Source organism: Eutrema salsugineum, unplaced genomic scaffold, assembly GCF_000478725.1.
Source record: "Eutrema salsugineum unplaced genomic scaffold, Eutsalg1_0 scaffold_1, whole genome shotgun sequence".
Lineage (NCBI taxonomy): Eukaryota > Viridiplantae > Streptophyta > Magnoliopsida > Brassicales > Brassicaceae > Eutrema > Eutrema salsugineum.
The window spans coordinates 11,472,666-11,492,569 of record NW_006256909.1 but is presented as its reverse complement, the minus strand read 5'-3'; the positions used below and the strand labels follow the sequence as shown (position 1 = coordinate 11,492,569).

At 32.7% G+C, this 19,904-nt stretch overlaps 3 protein-coding genes and 1 pseudogene across 3 annotated transcripts; all 4 read left to right on the top strand.

The window, feature by feature from the left end:
- The first annotated feature begins 3,767 nt into the window (after nt 1–3,767).
- LOC18028454 lies at nt 3,768–4,262 on the top strand (annotated as a pseudogene).
- A 1,990-nt stretch (nt 4,263–6,252) lies between these two features.
- On the top strand, nt 6,253–6,844 carry LOC18028453 (monothiol glutaredoxin-S4). Its single transcript, XM_006414409.2, has one exon. The coding sequence runs from the start codon at nt 6,394–6,396 to the stop codon at nt 6,700–6,702; it is 309 nt and encodes a 102-aa protein (XP_006414472.1). The 5' UTR covers nt 6,253–6,393; the 3' UTR covers nt 6,703–6,844.
- Nucleotides 6,845–14,176: 7,332 nt separating this feature from the next.
- On the top strand, nt 14,177–14,828 carry LOC18028452 (monothiol glutaredoxin-S4). Its single transcript, XM_006414408.2, has one exon. It carries the CDS (start codon nt 14,347–14,349, stop codon nt 14,653–14,655), a length of 309 nt encoding a protein of 102 aa, XP_006414471.1. The 5' UTR covers nt 14,177–14,346; the 3' UTR covers nt 14,656–14,828.
- A 3,423-nt stretch (nt 14,829–18,251) lies between these two features.
- LOC112082206 (monothiol glutaredoxin-S4-like) lies at nt 18,252–18,956 on the top strand. Its single transcript, XM_024149567.1, has one exon. The coding sequence runs from the start codon at nt 18,423–18,425 to the stop codon at nt 18,729–18,731; it is 309 nt and encodes a 102-aa protein (XP_024005335.1). The 5' UTR covers nt 18,252–18,422; the 3' UTR covers nt 18,732–18,956.
- Nucleotides 18,957–19,904: the final 948 nt, after the last annotated feature.

Genomic DNA, 19,904 nt, shown 5'->3' with positions numbered 1-19,904 from the left:
TCATCCGAGACTGGAGTGATCTTTGCATTTGCATCCGCAGAGGGAGAAAAACGATAACCAAAAAACCATGCAAACAAAAGTGGAGTAGTAGCAGAGGGTAAGAACCTTAAGTACTCATCAGAGAAGGAAAAAGTATGCTCATGAAAGAGTACATTGCGAGAGATAAAAACTTTACCAGTTGGAGGATGAAGACAGTAGTGCCTCTTATACTTCTCATTATAGCCAAGAAAAACTCACAATAAGGACTTTGGATCAAACTTATTGCGAGCATAAGCGTAAATAGAGATAACAACTGCAACCAAACACATAAAGAGAAGTGTAGACCAGTGTCCGACCAACAAGAATTTCATATGGACTAGTCTGAATAGAAGAAGACATCCGCGGAAGAAGATTGACAAGATAGTTTGAACCCTCATATGGTTTGTTTGTCTTTTTCTCATTTATTATAAACTAAGGGTAAACTGATAATTTTCAATTCATCTCTAATCTAATGTTTCACGAGTTTACAGAGCCTAAAAATGACAGCCACTCTCTTTTTAGACATCAAAACTCTATTTTAATAATATTTGTTTTTCTGGTTTCAGCATGAATACGAAAGATCTACCATGTAATATCCTAATTCTAATATTGAAACACACAAAAAATCGATATTTTTTTCTCTGATTTTGTAACCGATTTTGCCGAAGGGCCGTCGAGCATTTAATCACGATTAATCAGCTGAGACGACCATGTTTTCGAACATGGCATTGAAACATAGAAGTATTGGTTTGTAATTGAGTTTCCACTAACTTTTGGAAGAGAAAAAAACACTGAGAAAAATTCTGACTTCAACTTTAAAGGATAAAATCAAGAGAATGTGGATAATTTATCAACAAAGATGATATAATCACAAAATCTTTGAGTTGAAACTATAGCTGCTGGACCCCATAAATCACATAGAATGCGTTCATGGGGCCTTGAAGAAACAAAATCCGAACTAGAAAAGAGAAGTATACTTATTTTGCCCTTGGCAAGCATCACAAAACTGAGGATCTACTTTATTGATAACTATGGCTTCAGTCTTTGAGAGACGTTGAGAACGTACTTGTGAAGATGATCAAGCCGCACCACTAGTAGCTTGCTTCCTATTTGAGTAGAAGGCAAGGAAATGAGGATTCTCCAACACATAGAGGTTTTTATGTCTATTTCCCTTGGTCAACAGCTTCCTTGTCTGCTTGTCCTTCACATATACACTATTATCATCAAATTCAAAGGCACAAAGGTAGTCAGCAGTGAGTTTTGAAGGAGATAAGAGAGATTTTGCAATTCCTGAACATACTAAAATATCCTCAAGTGGTAAATTACCTTGTAAACTCGGAAGAACTGCTGAACCAACATGAGTGATCGGAAAAAAATCACCATTCACGAATTTAGTATGGGTGATGACCCAACACCACAATCACCCCCTGTTTCATCTCCAGTCACAGGAATTCAAGCTGGTCTTCGTACGGGAAATTCACCATTCACGAATTTAGTATAGGTGGAATTTTGATTGGCATTGTGAATTCTTTGAACCGTGAGACTCTGATACCATGGAAGCGTTTGAAAAACAAAAGGAAGAAAATAACTTTATTCAACCTTATTACTTAAACTTAAACCCAGCGCATTACAATGGTTATACGGAGAAGAAATGAGAAAAGCAGAAAAGCAAAAGGTGAGGATCGGAGTGACAAGCATCATGTCTGTCACATGAGAGCTCACAATCCGAGACATCAAATCTGTTACATAACAAGATTCAGTGAGGTGTATTTCCCGTACGAAGTTCAGCTTGACTGGATTCGCGTTTTGTCATTTTTTCTCAGTTACCGCTGCACATTAGTGGTAACAGCTGGATAGTTTCAGCTAGGAAGAGTTTGTCATCGTAGTAGGCTTCACACTTGGACGGCCCATAGCACCTTCTTCTTGTTGGGCTTCTGTGTTTGTTATGATCAACTAATCTTGTGTCTTATCCTTTGCATTCGTAGAAGTGGGTCTGTCCCGATTACATCCTTATCTTTAGAATGTTCTTCCAACAAGTGGGCAGTTCCCTCACGCGTGAAATCAAACCTCATAGCCTCCACAGCCATACTGATATGCGAACCATTGAGTTTAGCTTCTGGGTTACTTGAGTTACCAACTACATCGACAGTTGCTTTGTTGTTTGCCTGTATATAATTGATGAGAGCTGCAACTCCCAAACTATGATTGTTGTTCAAAACCATATTTCACCGATAATTACAGTAACAATTGCACAGAACAAAACCACAACACTAATCAGAACAACCAGAAATTTTTTTATTGTTTGACTCCAAATCTAAAGAGATACATAACAATAGCAAAAAAAAAACTACTAAATTCAGAGAAAAAACTTTGCAAGTTATTTAACTCAACATCAATTGTAACCAGAATCTACTATTGTTAAATATGTGGAACTCGTAAAACAGAGAAAAACCCAAGAAAACCAGAATAAAGTAAACCAAATATGGAGCAGATCTTCGATTTTGAGAAAGATTGACCAAAGATGAAGAAACTTACATTTGTTCTTCGATCTAAATTCGTGAAAGCTAAATCGTGATCCGAGCTTTCTGCACAAAAAATTCACAATGCCAATCAAAATTCCATTACAACAAAATCTAACTTCAAATATAGAGAGAACTCTACAAAAAACCATTAAATCTACGGAAAGTTAAAGAATCCCACAACAAAGACAACCACATACAAAACAAAATGGTAAATATTGACCAAGATAAGAGACTTATAATTAGTTTGTCGATTTGTCCCTCGATCCTCAGGGCTTTCTAATTCTGGATCAGAGCTTTCTGCAGAAGAACATTGCGAATTAAGTTCTCGGATTCTGATGACCTAAATTCTCAATAACCCGTTTAAAAAGAAAGTGAAGTGCATATGATTTTTTCTAAGTCGAAAAAAAGTTCAAATACATTTACACCCTTAAAATATTTTGTAATTTACCAATCCAGCCAGTCTTATTCGAGTAATCTATCCAAAATCTGGATCATCCATCCGAAATTGGGGTCCAGGCTTAAAATAATCGAATCCTACAAAACAAAATTTTCCATTTCTCAGATCATAATAGTTTACATGATAACAATTTATAAGTATCCACATTTGTCACTACTAATTTTTTTTCTTGGCAATATACTCTTTCATTTTAGTTTGGTTTTATAAAAAAAAAAATTGAAAACTATATGTACTTTATCATTTGTGTAACTTATTAAGTTTTAAACTATTATATAAATAATTTTTTAATTGTCCACTCTGGTTTATGTGATAAGTACTATATGTATGCATTTATGTGATAGAAGAAAGTATATGTACCAAGATATGACTTGGTTCGTCAGTAATAAATATTCCTCACATCCGACCTAAGAGATTTTGTTATCTGTACGTTTTACCCAATTAATTGATAGTTACGCTTTTTATTCTCTAGCTGCAAGAGGCACAAAAGCTAAAGTTGATTCTCTTTAAAAAAAGATTTTCATTACATTTAATCCATTGTATGAAACCTTACGTACCTAAGAGAGCTATATATAATGGACCCTTATTGACCATTTACTTCATCAAAAACATCAAATTCAGAGTTACTTCTCATCTTCACCAAAGATATAGCCATCTCTCTATACGTTCTCTAGCTTGGAATTTTCACCCCTAATCTACAATTTTGATCTAAAGGCACCACTTTTCATCATTTGCAAGCCGCTTTTGGAACAAACTTTCACATTATAACACTAATGGATAAGCTACAGAAGATGATCCGAGAAGTCGGTAGTGATCTTTAGCAAGAACTTGTGCTGCATGTCTCATACAATCAAGACTCTCTTCTTAGACTTTGGCGTAAACCCCACGATCTATGAGCTCGACGAAACCAACAGAGGACAGGAGATAGAGCAAGCATTGGCTCAACTCGGCTGCAGCCCAACTGTTCCGGTGGTTTTCATAGGAGGGCAGCTCGTAGGTGGAGCCAACCAAGTCATGAGTCTTCATCTCAATCGCTCTCTCGTTCCAATGCTTAAGCGCGTTGGGGCGTTATGGCTTTGATTCAGAGAGATACATACGTAAAACGTAGGTTTCATAAATATTATTATAAATCAAAGACTAAAAAAGAAAAATTATATATCTAATGTTCGAATGTTTTGTGACTTTTTCTATTAAGTTTTGAAAGGGTAGATTGAGACTTGAGAGCTAATTTTGTAGAGGATAGATTATAAGTTTTGAAATATTTTGTAACGTGTGGGAACATTTTACAATCATATCAGCTAATGTTGGACGACGTCTCCTTTCCGATGATTATATCTACATACTTTTATAAATACTGAAAAATATTGTATGTACGGGTAAAGAAACTGTTTAAACATGCATTGAATAATATTTTTCAGCCCTTATGTACGGTTAATGCATATCATGCTCCAATACATACGAAATTAAAATCAGAGGTGAAATATTTTGCTATAAGTCATGCCAGAGGTTAAATTTTTACTTCAATTTTTTTTTTATTGACGGTATTAATTGTATCAAGTGTAAATAATTGCTTTCAAATTGAAACAATTTTCATAAAAGAATGTGATGACTAATTAACTATATCATAAGATCTTCGCCATTCACTTAATCGATCCGCTTTTAACATTTCTGGTTAAATTTAAACCAATCTAAAGCTTCATGTTTTACTCATGAAATTTGCCTTATGTTTATAAGCCCATGACCTTTTTTATTTTTATTTTTATTTTTTTTTGAATCCATAAACCATTATGTTGCATGCAGTTCAAAGAATTGAGAATGTACACGTCCAATAAGTGAGCGAGATAAAAATAAAACTAAGATTGTTGAAGCAATGTTTATACAATCAAGGGTACAAATTAGCTCTGGAATTGGATGCTCTGCGATAATATATGTGTTTTACGTAAGAAACACATTGTAATTTGTATATGCGAATAACGACTCTCCGGATCACAGTTAAAGCCACCTTACGTCAAGATATAGAGAGAGAAAAAAAAAGAATTGACTTTTGTTCCAGTGGTGAGCCTTATCCTCGTGGAGTGAGATCGAATCTCTACGATGTCAAGAATCATACAAAATTTAGCTTTATTCCCAAAATGATTATGACGAAATTTTATGAAAAAAAAAACGTTGTAATTGTAAGTGAGGCTAGAGCCACGTATAGCACGATATAGAGAAAAAGAAGAAGAAGATTATTCTGGAGATATACCATACGATCTCGAGTCTTCGCAGAGGACGGAGGTCACTATGTTCTTTTAATCAAAAAACAAAAAAATACAAAAAAACAAAAACACACAAACGATTGGTGTTATTTTTCTGAGTAAGATGATGTTTTATAGAATAGCACTATGTTTTCTTATAATAACATGCTATTACATTAAATAACATTAAATAGCATGTAAGTTATAAAAAACATATCATTCCAGTTAAATATTTTTTCCAAAACAAAAATTATTCATTTACTTAATTAGCAGCACTCACAATATCTAACTGCTTCTTTTTAATTTCAAAAGAACTAATTTTTTATCCTTTTAATTTCAAAAGAACTAATTTTGATTAAACTTTTCTATTTTTTTTATTTGATTTCGTTTTGGGAAAAAGAGAGTTGGATTTCGTTTAAACTATGATTTTTTTTTGGTTAATTAAAAGCTAATTTTTTCAACTGAAATCAAAATCATTTTCAGTTTTATTATCGCTTTTTTTTTTCTTTCTATACCAAATTAGTTTAGTTTATCCAAAGCTAACACCCCTAAAGTTGATTGTATATATAACAATTCAAAAATCCCAACCCCAAATTTTGGGGAAATTTAAAAGATAAATATGCATTAATGCGATAAATATGTCTTTTGACACTGAAAAATTAAATAGAAGGCATCAAGACATGACATGGTTCGTCCGTATCAAATATTCCACCAAGTCACATCTGATCGATTAGATTATGTATCTGTACGTTTTACTCAATTAATTGATAGTTACACTTTTTTTATTCTCTAGCTGTAAGAGGCACAAAGGCAAGAAGAATGAACCTCCTAATTCTTTTCTTTCAAATACTCTATATTTTTCTTTTCAATATATTTTTATATATTTGGATACTTTATATGTGCTAAAGTTGATTCTCTTAGAAAAAGGTTTCATTAAATTTAAACTGGCAAAATATGAAAGCTTACGTACCTCAGAAGGCTATATAAAGGACACTTCTAGACCATTCACTACATCAAACACATTAACTCAAAGTCACCTCGCATCTTTACCCAAATATCTCCGATCTCTTTAAGTTCTCTGGAATTTAAATTTCAATCAAAACACAACTACTTTCATCCTCCACGAGTTGCTTTTCGAACAATCTTTGACATTATAACACCAATGGATAAGCTACAGAAGATGATCTCCGAGAAGTCGGTAGTGATCTTTAGCAAGAACTCTTGCTGCATGTCTCACACAATCAAGACTCTCTTCTTAGACTTTGGCGTGAATCCAACAATCTATGAGCTCGACGAGATCAACAGAGGAAAAGAGATAGAGCAAGCTTTGGCTCAGCTTGGCTGCAGCCCAACCGTACCGGTGGTGTTCATAGGAGGACAGCTCGTTGGTGGAGCCAATCAAGTCATGAGTCTTCACCTTAATCGCTCTCTCCTTCCAATGCTTAAGCGCGTTGGTGCATTATGGCTTTAATTATGTAATAATCTGAAACTATGTATGAGTTAATGCTATGTCTATCTAAGTTTTAAACAGATAGATTATGCGGGTACTTATTTTGTAAACTTTGGGAATAATTTATTATAATAAAATCAGCAACCGTTTGATTTTTGCTATGTTTATAGTTAGTTATATATTTTTTATATCACGCAGGCATGCATCTCCGAAATGTACACATGTGAGTATGTGACTGAAACGTGATTACTTTTACTTCTTGAAATAAGGAATAGAGTATATTAATTAATTTAATCATAACATGCTCTAATACATAATAGTTTAAAAATTGGACGAAATATATTATAGGGGAGGAATATTATATATACTTTTAAGTTAATTACGATGAGTCGCTGACAAGTATTCTAAATCAATTTTGACCACATTTTAGGACAAGAACGACCAATAAACTTACACTCTTTGATAGAAAATAACTGGGAAGAAATAGCGGTTGCGTTTGCTATCAAAACTACTGCCAGTTGAATTCCCTTATAAGAAAGCTGTGGATCGACTGTTTTTTGGAGACAAAAAAGTTAATATATACATTTAAAAAAAAAATTATAGTTTTTTGGAGTTGATGCAATTTCACTTATAACCAGATGTCTTACGCACTCATTCAATAATGGTCGGTTCAAACTATTAGATGAACTATAGAGAATACTTCACATAGCAGATGACGAAACGCAAAACTTACTATACTAAAAATTCAAAATCGTTTAGCTTGCATGTAGACGTTATTATCATATAATTATAGCTACGAAAGGAAGAAATGGTTACAATTTATTTGATCTGAAAACTCAAAAAAAAAAAAATTTATTTGATCTGTATTTAATTCATACGGAATGTCAAGCCTTAAGAGCATCAATATCGCGGTTTCGATGTTGGTTTCTTAAGCAATTAAAAAAACAAAAAATTAAGAAAATGAGTGTAAAGAGCAGAAGTCGATCCTTATTTAGGATCAAGAAAGAGCGTTCCTTATTGCAATGTGGCATAAGAGTATTGGTTTATTTCTCTTTGTTTTACACATTCTCGAAATTTCAAACATCAATGTTCTTCTCCTCCGACGAAGAACCAGACTCTGCTCCTCCGTCAAATCTCCGGCGCAACCGTTCGATTTGCGAGACCCCGATGATGAAATCATCGCTTCGGTGGAGGCATCGGAAACTCCCACCGCATGTATCTCCGTCTATTTGGATTCTCCGCCGCGGTTGCATGTATCTCTGACGGCAGCTGTTTCGATCCCTCTCCACTTCCAATCCTCTTCTCCTCCTTCCCTCAAAGCCTCGGTGGATGCATCAGAGGTTGAGGATTTCCAAAATGATTTCTACGGTAAATCATATCCAATTCTATTATTAATCTTTGTTTTTTTTTTTTTATCAAGCTTGATTTAGATTGTTGTATGTGCTGTATAAGTGTAATCAAAGTGCTGATTTGCTGATTGGATACGATATGTTTAACCAAAGTGCTGATTTGATCAAGCTTAACCGATGTGCTGATTTGTGAGTTGATGTGTGTTTTTTTGAAGCTTAACCGATGTGTTTTGCTTGACTAACAGATATGTAGAACGTAAGGTAACAGTTAATGCGGTGAGATTTTAGAAATGGTTCACCGAGGTTAATCTTTTTGCTTTGCTTGGCTCCATTTTTTTTATTGTAACTTGTGGGTTCTCTTTTCTTGTTTCTGATGTTGTTACTTGTATTTACAGGGCAACGATAGAGGAGAGTGGCACAAGAACCTGAAGTATGTAGTTTTTGGATTAGGAAACAGACATTATGAACATTTTAATAAGGTTTGTTTTTTTCTTTATTTCATCATTTTTCCTGGGTCTCTATCTGATCTTGATTGTGTTTGTCTTTGCCTTTTTGTTGTTTTCTAACTTGAAGACTCTGTTTTTTCAGGTGCACAGCGTTTTCTTCATGTTGGTCTTGAAGATAATGACTTTACTACATGGTATTCACTTAATGAGGGAAGAAGGTGATACAGCTGTTACACCATGTATATTGGCAATAAACGGTTTGAGGAAACAAACATATCTCAGTCTTCTTCTTCTATTGTTGTTCTCTATATCATCTTCTCCAAAATATTTCTCTTATTTTCTTAATCGTTTCTATTCTTGTTCTTCTTCTATTCTTCTTCTTCTATTTCCATTGTTATTATGGCTTCATCATCCAATAACAATAATGAAGGATCACTTGATGATGCTTTTAATCAATATTTCTATGATTCTTTTAATCAAACTTTCCAAAATGTTTTTGATCAAACTTATGAAAACCTGTGCAATAAGTATGAATATGTTAATGTTTTATTTAATAATCAAATTTATGTATCAATTGTGTTAATGTTATGAATGTTGTTATCAAATAATTATATTTGTCATAAATAAAACATATTTATTCAAAACCATTTTTTTTATAAGAAACCCAATAAAGTTTTAGCAATGCACCATTAAAACCATTAAATTTCTTAAGAATGTTTCCTAATCTAAATTTAGTAATAAAATATTGTTAAGAAACCCATTTGAGGTATCAGGGATAATGATGCTCTAAGACCTCGATAGATGCGTATAATTTTTAGAATGTTGATGTCAAGAAAAAAAAAAATATGCGTATAACATTTTTGTAGAAATTCTTACACTAATATGCGGCTGTTACTAGCTAACAAGGCTTATTTGTCAGTAATAAAGTTAGGTGTGATTTAATTAGTTAGTAAAAATGAAAATATTTGCTACAAATTGTGTAAATTTATGATATGGATCTTATGAAAAATCAATTAACAATTTAAATAAAAATTTAAAACAGGATAAATGCATCATTAAATTATTCACCATTCCTCTACAAAAAATTGTGGTAGTGATTTATCAACTCATGATAGAAAATTGACGTTTCTAACCATTAAAACAACAGAGTGTGTAAAGAATTTGATTCTACCATATAATGACCTTCGTTGGATTGTTACATATATATTCCATGTTAAAGGATAGTACGGGCATGTTGCGGAATTAGATGTGATTTAGCATATCACGTACATATATATGTGTCGGTACGTCTTTAACAAAAATACTTATATATATATATATATAATATGTGTGTGTGTATGTCAGTATGTGTGGGTACGTGAATCACGTACATTGAAATTGATAATGACCTTGTATCGTGATATAAGAATAACGACTCTTGAGATCAAAATAGGGCCATGCACCAATAACTTCGCAAGAAGAAAAAGCAAAAATTATGACTTTCAGTTTTGGTTTTTTTTTTGGTTTTAGATCTTTTTTTGGGATATACCACGTGACTACTCTACTATAAAACCCATCTTCTTGGCCACAAGCTTGACTTTTCAAGAATCTTATTCGTCGAATTGGGAATAAAGGGAAATTTTGTTTGCTTCTTGACATCGTAAGATTCGATTTCATGTATGACGATAACTCGATAAGGCTAAAACGGAACCACATAGTTTCCCTTTTCTCTCAAGTGGCCACACAAACTTTTTTTTTTTGTTATTCTTAAGATAATAGCATGCACACGATCTCTAGTTTTCGCAAAAAGAAATTAATTGGGTACTATATTTTAATATAAAATAATATATTTTAAAACAGTTTGATAATTGAACACACTACATGGAAATAGCTCATACTGTTGTTATATATGAATATGATTATACACGTTCATATGAAAAGTTGAAACCATATATGTACATGGCAAACATTAATGTGAATGAATAAAGTAAATATACATGAACAAAATTACTTTCTTGTTAAAATGTAAAATTTATTAATCAATAAAAAAATACCTACAAAATGTTTGAGAAAAGTTCAAAAAGTTGATTAATGCATAATACTAAGAAGAAACAGAGCTTTAGAAAGAATCTCAAAAACAAAGCCAGTGTTGAGCTCTATAGACCAGAAAGACGAGAAACATTCGTCCACCGGCTGAGCGTGCCAATGTTTGCATCTTCTTGGCTTGGGAAGAGAGAGAAGTTGCTTGTCAATGTCGTGAGTGTTGGTGTTTTTGTGTTTGGTGTTTTACTGTTATGAAGAAAAGAGAAAAAACAGAGTATGAATGTAATCAACTTTATTGTATTACACTCTGACTTGTATTACAAATACAGACAAACAGACTCCATCTCTACTTATACAAAATGAAACATTGTTTTGAAACAACATGACTCTTAAAACAAACATGACTTTTAATTGAAAAAACACAACTTTAAGAAAATGACAACTCATGACTCTTGGAGTAATAACTAACTTATGTAAATGTAATTTTATCTTATAAGAGATATGACTATACTTCAACACTCCCCCTTAATCATATTTCTGTTTTACTTCAAGCTTCATCCTTGGTTCTTCTTCAAGGCACTTGCGTCGGAGTTACTCTATCTAAATGGAAAACTCTTATGCTTCATCTTAATGTTCAGAATCCTTCTCCCTTGAAGGTCGTTGATGAGGCATTTATTGTCTTCAAATAGGACTCTGTATCCTTTTGATATCATTTGAGACACTCAATAGATTTCCTGCTAAACCCGGCACTAGAAACTCCTCTTTGATAATCTTCTCTCCTTTGGCTTGTCATCACTTTGATGTTTCCTTTTTCTGCCATCATTACACGTTGACCATTCCCACTTTGATCGGAACCTTTATACTTTCATCAAAAGTGATGAAGTATTTAACTTCCTTGGTCATATGGTTAGTGCACCCGCTGTCAACGTAACTAACCATGTTTCATCATTTACTTTTACTGATACTTCTTCTTCAACCACACTAAACATCATATGACCCTCATCATATGTTTCTTTTAGACTTAAATCCGCTCCCTCGGCTTTTCTAAGCTTGAAGTTTTTTGCTAAATATCCCGTTTTGTTACATACGAAACATTTTTCTCTCATTGTTCGCCACTTTTTGCGAAAGAACCCATTTGTTCTCCTTATTCCAACAATTACTCTCGTTGTGATTCTTACGTTTGCAAACGCCACAATATTTCTCGGCTTTTTTTCTTCACGTTTGTTTTCTCCATAGAATGCTCCTTCCGTTGATTGTTCTTCAAGAAGTGATGCACGCTTCTCGTGTGCTTTCAACGTGCCCATCAAGTCTGTAACTGATAGCATGGTTAAATCTTTAGTTTGTTCCAACATGCTACAATACTATCAAACCTTTAGGGAAGTGAAATCAGAATTTTTGGACTATTTGATAGTCTGATTTCTCTTATCCATGAACTCTAAGTTGATTTCCCATCTCAATCAACTTTGTCGTGAAAGTGTTGATACTGTCACTTTCATTCATCTTCAAATTCTCATACTCCCTTCTAAGAGACTGAAGTTTTATCATCCTTACTTGTAGTGATCCTTGGAATTCCAATTTCAAAGCGTTCCAAGTTTCTCTTGCGCTTTATGCAGGGGCGATTCTCGGAAATATTTAATCCGAGACAGCACTTTGAAGAATTTGCAATGCCGTCAAATTCTTTAAAGATGCTTCATCACACAGAGTCTTTTGTTGCACGACTTTGGAGCTATGATCTCCTTGTGCGGGTGGATTTTGAACTCCTCCTTTAACAATTTCCCACAGTTTCTTTGTCTAAAAAATTGTTTTCATCTTGATGCGCCAAAACCCATAATTCTCACCATTGAAGATCGGAGTCAGAATATGTGACATCGTCTCCAATACTCTTTGTTTTTTTTTTTTTTTGGCTTCAACTTTGTACTTGAATTGGCCTTCAGAATCAGTAGGTCTCTGATACCATGTTGGTGTTTTTGTGCTTGGTGTTTTAAGGTTATGAAGAAAAGAGAAAAACAGAGTATGAATGTAACCAACTTTATTGTATCACACTCTGTTACAAACACAGACTCGATCTCTACTTAAACAAAATGAAAATTGAAACAACATAACTCTTAAAACAAACATGACTCTTAATTGAAAAACACAACTTTAAGAAAATGACAACTCGTGACTCTTGGAGTAATAACTAACTTATGTACATGTAACTTTATCTTATACGAGATATGATTATACTTCAACAGTGAGCGAGGAGAAGAGCAGAACGGCAAGGCCGGTGATGGCGTATTCCATTACTCTCCTTCCTTACTCCATACACCGAGCCAATAGCTAGTCCAATTTGCTTCTTAGATTACTTGATATAGATCTTATGGTGATGTAACAATCAGAGTTTGTTCTACCACCTAAAAAGATCATTACAAAGTCAATCCCATATCATAAATGAGTAAGGGCAAGCGAAGAATAAGTGCTCCCTTGTCTCGTTCACTTCACTGCAAAGAAGTCATGACATGGCTGAACTATTCCCTATTACCTTATACGAGAACCTGTTGCCAGTTTTTCATGGATAGCTAGCCAAAAGATGGAGGCTTGTAGGAGAATCGCTTATGTGAATCATACCAAATTTTGCCACCATACGACTAGTTTTGCCTCCCTACTCCCTAGACAATTTTGACGTGAAGATACAATCAACTCAGATTTCTTTTTTTAACTTCTTTGATTTTACAAAAAAAAAAAAATTAAATTGATTATCTATAGGACAATAACATGTTGACCGATATATATTATTATTGGTATTGCATACTGTATAGTGATGCCATGTTTTGTGAAACTAATTTTTTTCCACAGATATATTGTTTGTCGAGCCCTAATTTCCATCGGCAATTGGCGCACTGAGTCTTAAGATTTTGAATTCGTTTGCTTTTCCAAACGGAGAACTGATGCTGAACATATGTCCAAAGATCCTGGTGTAACAACGAAGAGATCAACATAGCATTATTTGTCTATCAGTCTCATTTCGAGTATTCAACATGTTGAGGTATCTAACCATCAACACGGCGAATTTCTTTCTCATCTTGGAGTGAGATTGTAAAAATTGATACGTTGGATAGTTCGACTAGTTGTCTCCTTCTTTAATTTCGAAAAAAAAAAAAAAGATCTATCGGATGTTCTCGGGGGCCACGATTCAGAAGAGTGCATCGATGAATAATCGTACAAATTATTTCAAAGAAAGAGAGAAGAAAAAGCGAGTTCAAAGAAGAGGCTGAGGATTGATAATTTTAATTATAATTCTGATACCCTGAAACTAGAGGCATATAAAAAGTTTTATTGCGTTTGCGTATGCTTTATTCATCCGCATACGCAATGCCTTTTATACAAAATTAGAGATAACTAAAAACAAAACTAATATGACAAAAAAAAAGAAGATATTATCTAAATCTGAAAATTTGTACATTATCTCTTTCAATAGTTTCGAAATTTTGATCGAAGTTATTCTTTCAGATACTCCCACTATCTTGTTTTTTTCTTAAGGGTTTTAATTTCTTTATTTATTTGAGATATTTTTTGTGTGCTAAAAAGATTGATTCTCTTAGAAATATGCAACATTAAATTTAAAACCCATAATATGAGCTTTACGTACCCTTGAAAGCTATATATAAAGGACCCTTATAGACCATTTACATCATCAAACACAGAAACTTAAAGTCACTTCTCATCTTCACCCATAAACAGATATCTCTATAAGTTCTCTTGCTTTTCTTATTTTCATCCCTAATATCTCTCATTTCTATCAAAAGAAATATAGACACTTTCATCCCCTGAGAATCCCTTTTGAAACACTTTTTCACATCATAACACCAATGGAGAAGCTACAGAAGTTGATTTCTGAGAAGTCAGTAGTGATCTTCAGCAAGAACTCGTGCTGCATGTCTCACACAGTCAAGACCCTTTTCGTCGACTTTGGCGTGAACCCAACAATCTATGAGCTAGACGAGATCAACAGAGGACAGGAGATAGAGCAAGCATTGGCTCAGCTTGGCTGCAGCCCGACCGTGCCGGTGGTGTTCATAGGAGGTCAGCTCGTAGGTGGAGCCAGTCAAGTCATGAGTCTTCATCTCAATCGTTCTCTCGTCCCAATGCTTAAGCGCGTTGGGGCTTTATGGCTTTAATAACGTAATGATCATGATGATACTAATTCAAAGTGACCAAAACAAAAGTTTACACATGAAAGTATGTATGAGTTATTGCTATGTCTATCTAAGTTTTGGAAGAGATAGATTTTTCGGATACATATTGTGTAATCTATGAGTGTATTTTTAATAAAATCAGTAACCGTTATAACACAAACAAATACTCAGCAACCGTTGGATTATCCTTTTCCCATGTTTATATTTCACATATTTTCATATACATGCAGCAATGCATCTAAGAAATGTACACCTGTGCAATGAAAAATAAGTATTCTTTAATGGTGTAAGGAAAAATAATTGAGAATATAATATTACTTATGACCGGATAATAATAAATTGATAATGAAATATTTTAGAGATAAATAATATTATATATATATATCTTATATATAAAAGATGACCAACTCTCTTCATCAGCATTTTAAATTAATATAGAGATAATATGTGTCAATTTTTAATTTAAAGTTTTATTTTTTTTTAAAAAATAATTAATGAATTTGGTATTAAATTTCCAACTATTCAAAAAAATGAAAATTTTTTTATTAATTGATTCTTAAATAACATTTAAGTAAATATTAAAAAAAAATTATTATTAATTAAAATATTGATAATTTTTTTGTATAAACTCTTAATTTTTTTAATATATATTAACATATATAAATGATGATTATGTTTTTTTAATGAAAACACAAAAATATATCAATTTGAAATATTTGAAAAAAAAATCTGCATGTTAGTACGGATTTTCTCTTAGTTATGTTAAAACGATGACGTGTTTGGATAAGCTGACTTATTTTCTAGAGAATAACCGGAAAGGAGATATAGCGGCATTGTTAGCTCTTCAACACTTCTTTTAAGTAAATATTCATAAGAAAGATGCGGATCGACTGACGACACACCAGATAAAATATTTTTATGAAGCAGAGGTGTATTATAAAATTAAAATTCCGGTTTTGCATTTGGCTTTATCATATCAAAAAATGAATATATGTGGAAAAAAAAATTGGAGTAGAGTGATAACGAGTTGGTGCAATATGACAAATTACTAATGAGGATCGGATATCTTAAATAATCATAGATGCTTTAGCTGTTATTTAATGGTAAATATTTAATCAACTATAGATAATAACATCATATAGTAGATGGTACGCATAGTTTAACATTTGTTTCATGATTGAAAATTGCAATAACTTTCAATTTGCATATAGACATTGGGATTTGGGACTTAAATTTTTTTTTTTGTAAGGCGAAAAATAGTTACTCTAGAATTCATCTGGTTTTAATTCATTGGGAAATTAATATCAACCCTTAAACCTTTTCTTTAACATCTATCAAACCTTAACTATGCGATTATGTGAAGTAGTTCAAACTAGTAATGTCCATATAATGGAACCTTTATAGATGCATAAATGTTTTTAAATAATTCTTTCACTAACATGCAAAAATCTTTTTTGGTCACTAGTATGTTAGGCGCCCGTGGTTGTTAATTAACTAGTTACAAGTACATTTTTTATTTCAAATTGTGTAAATTTGATACATTCGATGCAGATTGTATAAATTTCTGATCTTTCATAAATTAAAAGAAAATTTTAATTTATTGAATTGGGATAGTAATCATTAAAATTCTTCACTATCCATCTACAAAAACTGTGGAAGTGATTGTTCAACTTCAACCTCATGATATAGAAAATGACGTTTCATACCATTAAAACAACAAAGTTAGAAAAGAATTGTATTCTGCCATGTAAGGAACTTCGTTGCATGTTACATATACATATTCCATGTTGTAGGACGGTACGGGCCAGTTGCGGAATTAGATGTGATTTTGCAATTGGAATATTACGTACATATATATGTGTCGGTACGTGAATCACGTACATTGAATGATGATAACCTTGTATTGTGATATAAGAATAACGACTCTTGAGATCAAAATTGGGCCACCTTTATAAATAAATTCAAGAAGAAATAAGCAAAACTATCACTTTACATTTCAGTTGTTTTATTTTGGGATACTACGTGCCTTTTTTTTTGTTTGTTAAAGGGCCTTCATGATACTACGTGCCTGTTTCACAATCAAATCCATCTTCTTGGCCATGAGCTTGACTTAACACAAATCTTATTCATCGAATTGGGAATAAAGCTTAACTTGGTTTGATTCTTGATTCTTGACATTGCAAGATTCGATTGCATGCATGAAGATAAGGCTAAAACAGAACCACATAGTTTGCCTTTTTTTCTCTCAAGTGGTCATACGAATAATATTCTAATTCTTGAGATAATATCACACGATCTCGAGTTTTCGCAAATGTCCGCTAAAAAAAATAATCACAACAGTAAAATAAAATCAAGGAAACAAAAAAAGGGCAGATTTTTAGTCACTATTTTTTTCAAAACATATAATTATCTTATTAATTTTTTTTATTAAACTCTAAATTATTGTTAGAAGAAGTCTTTGCATTATTTTTGGTAAATGATTTGTAACAAATTTTGTTTTTTTGGCAGCTCAAGAATTAATAAGGTAGGTAGTTATCACTATATATTTACTGTGATATAACACACTATATATCCATATTTTCAATGTGATATTGCAGGTATTTTTATTACAGCTCAAGAGATATGAAAGGCCGTACTCTAGAGACAACACATGATTCGTCCGTATCATATATTCTTCACAGCTAAGATTTTGCTATCTTTTTTTTTTCTAAAGAAGAATACTTAAACACTGTTTTGTCCCTTTCCGAATTGATAACCTCTTTTGATCCTTGGTCTGTAAACAGTAAGAGCCAAGAGGAACTCCTAACTCCAAATTCTTACGTATATTCCCACTATCGTAACATTCTTTTGCTATTTTAAAAACTGTGGGAAACTGCTCCTTTTTCAAATCAGTAAGATTTGATATATAGATATTCAGAATTAATCGTACGTATTTACAGTTAGGTAAAACATTCATCAAAAGTTGTATAGTCCAATAATTGGGTTTATCGTATGAGTCGATAATTAAAAAAAAAGGTTTTTCTCTAGAACATATACACACATTTGACTTCAATTAAAGCAAACAAAAAAATAAACTGATTATGGAGTTAGAATAATTATCATTAAAATAAATAAAATTTACAAACATATATGTCAAATCATAATGTTAATCTTTTCTTATGAAAAATATAACTTTTTGTTATAAATTAAAAAGAATTATATGGCATAAGTGGTTTGGTTGAAATTTTTTATCTTTCATCGAATTTGTATTGATATTTTTTTATCTATTATTAGCTGAAGATTCTAATACTTTTGGATTTTGCATTTACTATTATCTTATTACTTCGCTTTTCGTGTTTCTATATATAAATACATACATAACCATTTTTTCTATTTTTTATTATATTAGATAGTTAGTCTTTTTTGGGTCAAAATTAAATGGTTAGTCTTAAAAACTAGACACGTATAATATTATAAGGCCACAAGATGATAGAACCAAGAATTCGACAATAGCATCTAGAATCTTCACTATCATTTGTCTACATGCATTCGTGAAGAAGCTATATATAGGAACCCTTATAGTCGATCTTAACACATCAAACACTAGAACTCAAAGTCACTTCTCGTCTAAGTCGTCTTGTTCCCAAAATTCCAAAACCTTTCCAATTTACTCTCCTGATCTCTCACTCCAATATAAAGAATCCACATCATTTCCCCTAAGTTGAAAACTCTAAATATCACAAAAGATAAATTCTTTTAGAACCCTCAATATGGAGAAGATACAAAAGATGATCTCCGAGAAGCCTGTCGTGATATTCAGCAAGAACTCGTGCTGCATGTCTCACACGATCAAGACTCTCTTCATCGACTTTGGTGTGAACCCAACGATCTACGAGCTCGACGAGATCAACAGAGGAAAGGAGATAGAGCAAGCATTGGCTCAGCTTGGCTGCAGCCCTACCGTGCCGGTGGTGTTCATAGGAGGTCAGCTCATTGGTGGAGCGAATCAAGTCATGAGTCTCCATCTCAATCGCTCTCTTGTCCCAATGCTTAAGCACGTTGGAGCGTTATGGGTTTGATTATTATTTAAATAAATTAAAAACTAAACCCAAAAAAACCCATTTCCGTACGTAGCGTAAGTACGTACCGTACTAATTATTCTAATGCTTTTTAAGAATAAGATGAAACTTAAGAAAAAAAATATCATCTATACATACTTTGTAAGCAAGTCTATCTCAGTTTTTAGGGGATAGATTATGAGAGTGTACCTATTTTTGTAACATGAGGGTATCGTAATTAATAAAATCAGCTTGAATTGAATTTATCCTTCTCTTAAATTTTGATATAATTTTTTTTTTAAGAATTTTATATAATGGTATTTAATCCATATAAACTAAAAGAATGCAGAATCTGTATTGAAATTAGCAGTGAACCATATCATATATGGACTAACTATATTAACTCTTTTCATCTAAATTTTATGATAAGTGTACTTTGATAACTATACTAATAAAAACATGAAAACATTAAACATAAATACTATTTACCACAATTTTCTTTGTGGTTAAATGTTAAAAAGTACCACAAAATTAAAGTGTAAAAAATAAAATTACTACCACCAAAGTCCCCTATTGACCAGAAAAGTCCCATATAGTCATATAGACAATCACAATTCACGAGGGATCCCATGTTAAAACAGAAGGTCCTATATTGACTGCAAAGGTCCGTAGTTACGATATGGACCACCAAAATTCTCATAATGATCAAAAAGGTCATGTAATACGGTGCATGTAAGTGAGTCATTCAACTAGTCACAGGCTCATAGCGTGATGCATCCAAGTACGGGCCGCGAAGAACCAGACCATAGATCACACGAACAAAAACCAAGGCTGCGGTTATATATAGACAAGGTTGTGTGCGAATTTGGCCAGACAAAGCTTTTTGCATCACAACTCTTAGTCTCTAAAGGTTATCACCAACTAAGATGTTTTGATGATAATTTTTCGGTTACTAGAGGTTTTTAGATGCGCTCCTGTTGGTGTCATCTTGTTTTTGTAGGAACGTGCTTTCTCTTATACGTATTAATTATTCCATGACCTCCGATTTATTGTTTGGTCGTTAATCGTATTCCCTTGTATTTATATATGTGCATCTATGTATAATTATAATATCGGGGTTTGATATGGACAGGAATATTAATGTGGAGTACGACTTTGCTCCGTCAAATTCAACTGGGCATGAGATCTTGATGA

Excerpts from the sequence above, each read along its gene's own strand:
- LOC112082206 (XM_024149567.1), top strand. The coding sequence starts at position 18,423 with ATGGAGAAGATACAAAAGATGATCTCCGAGAAGCCTGTCGTGATATTC.
- LOC18028452 (XM_006414408.2), top strand. The coding sequence starts at position 14,347 with ATGGAGAAGCTACAGAAGTTGATTTCTGAGAAGTCAGTAGTGATCTTC.
- LOC18028453 (XM_006414409.2), top strand. The coding sequence starts at position 6,394 with ATGGATAAGCTACAGAAGATGATCTCCGAGAAGTCGGTAGTGATCTTT.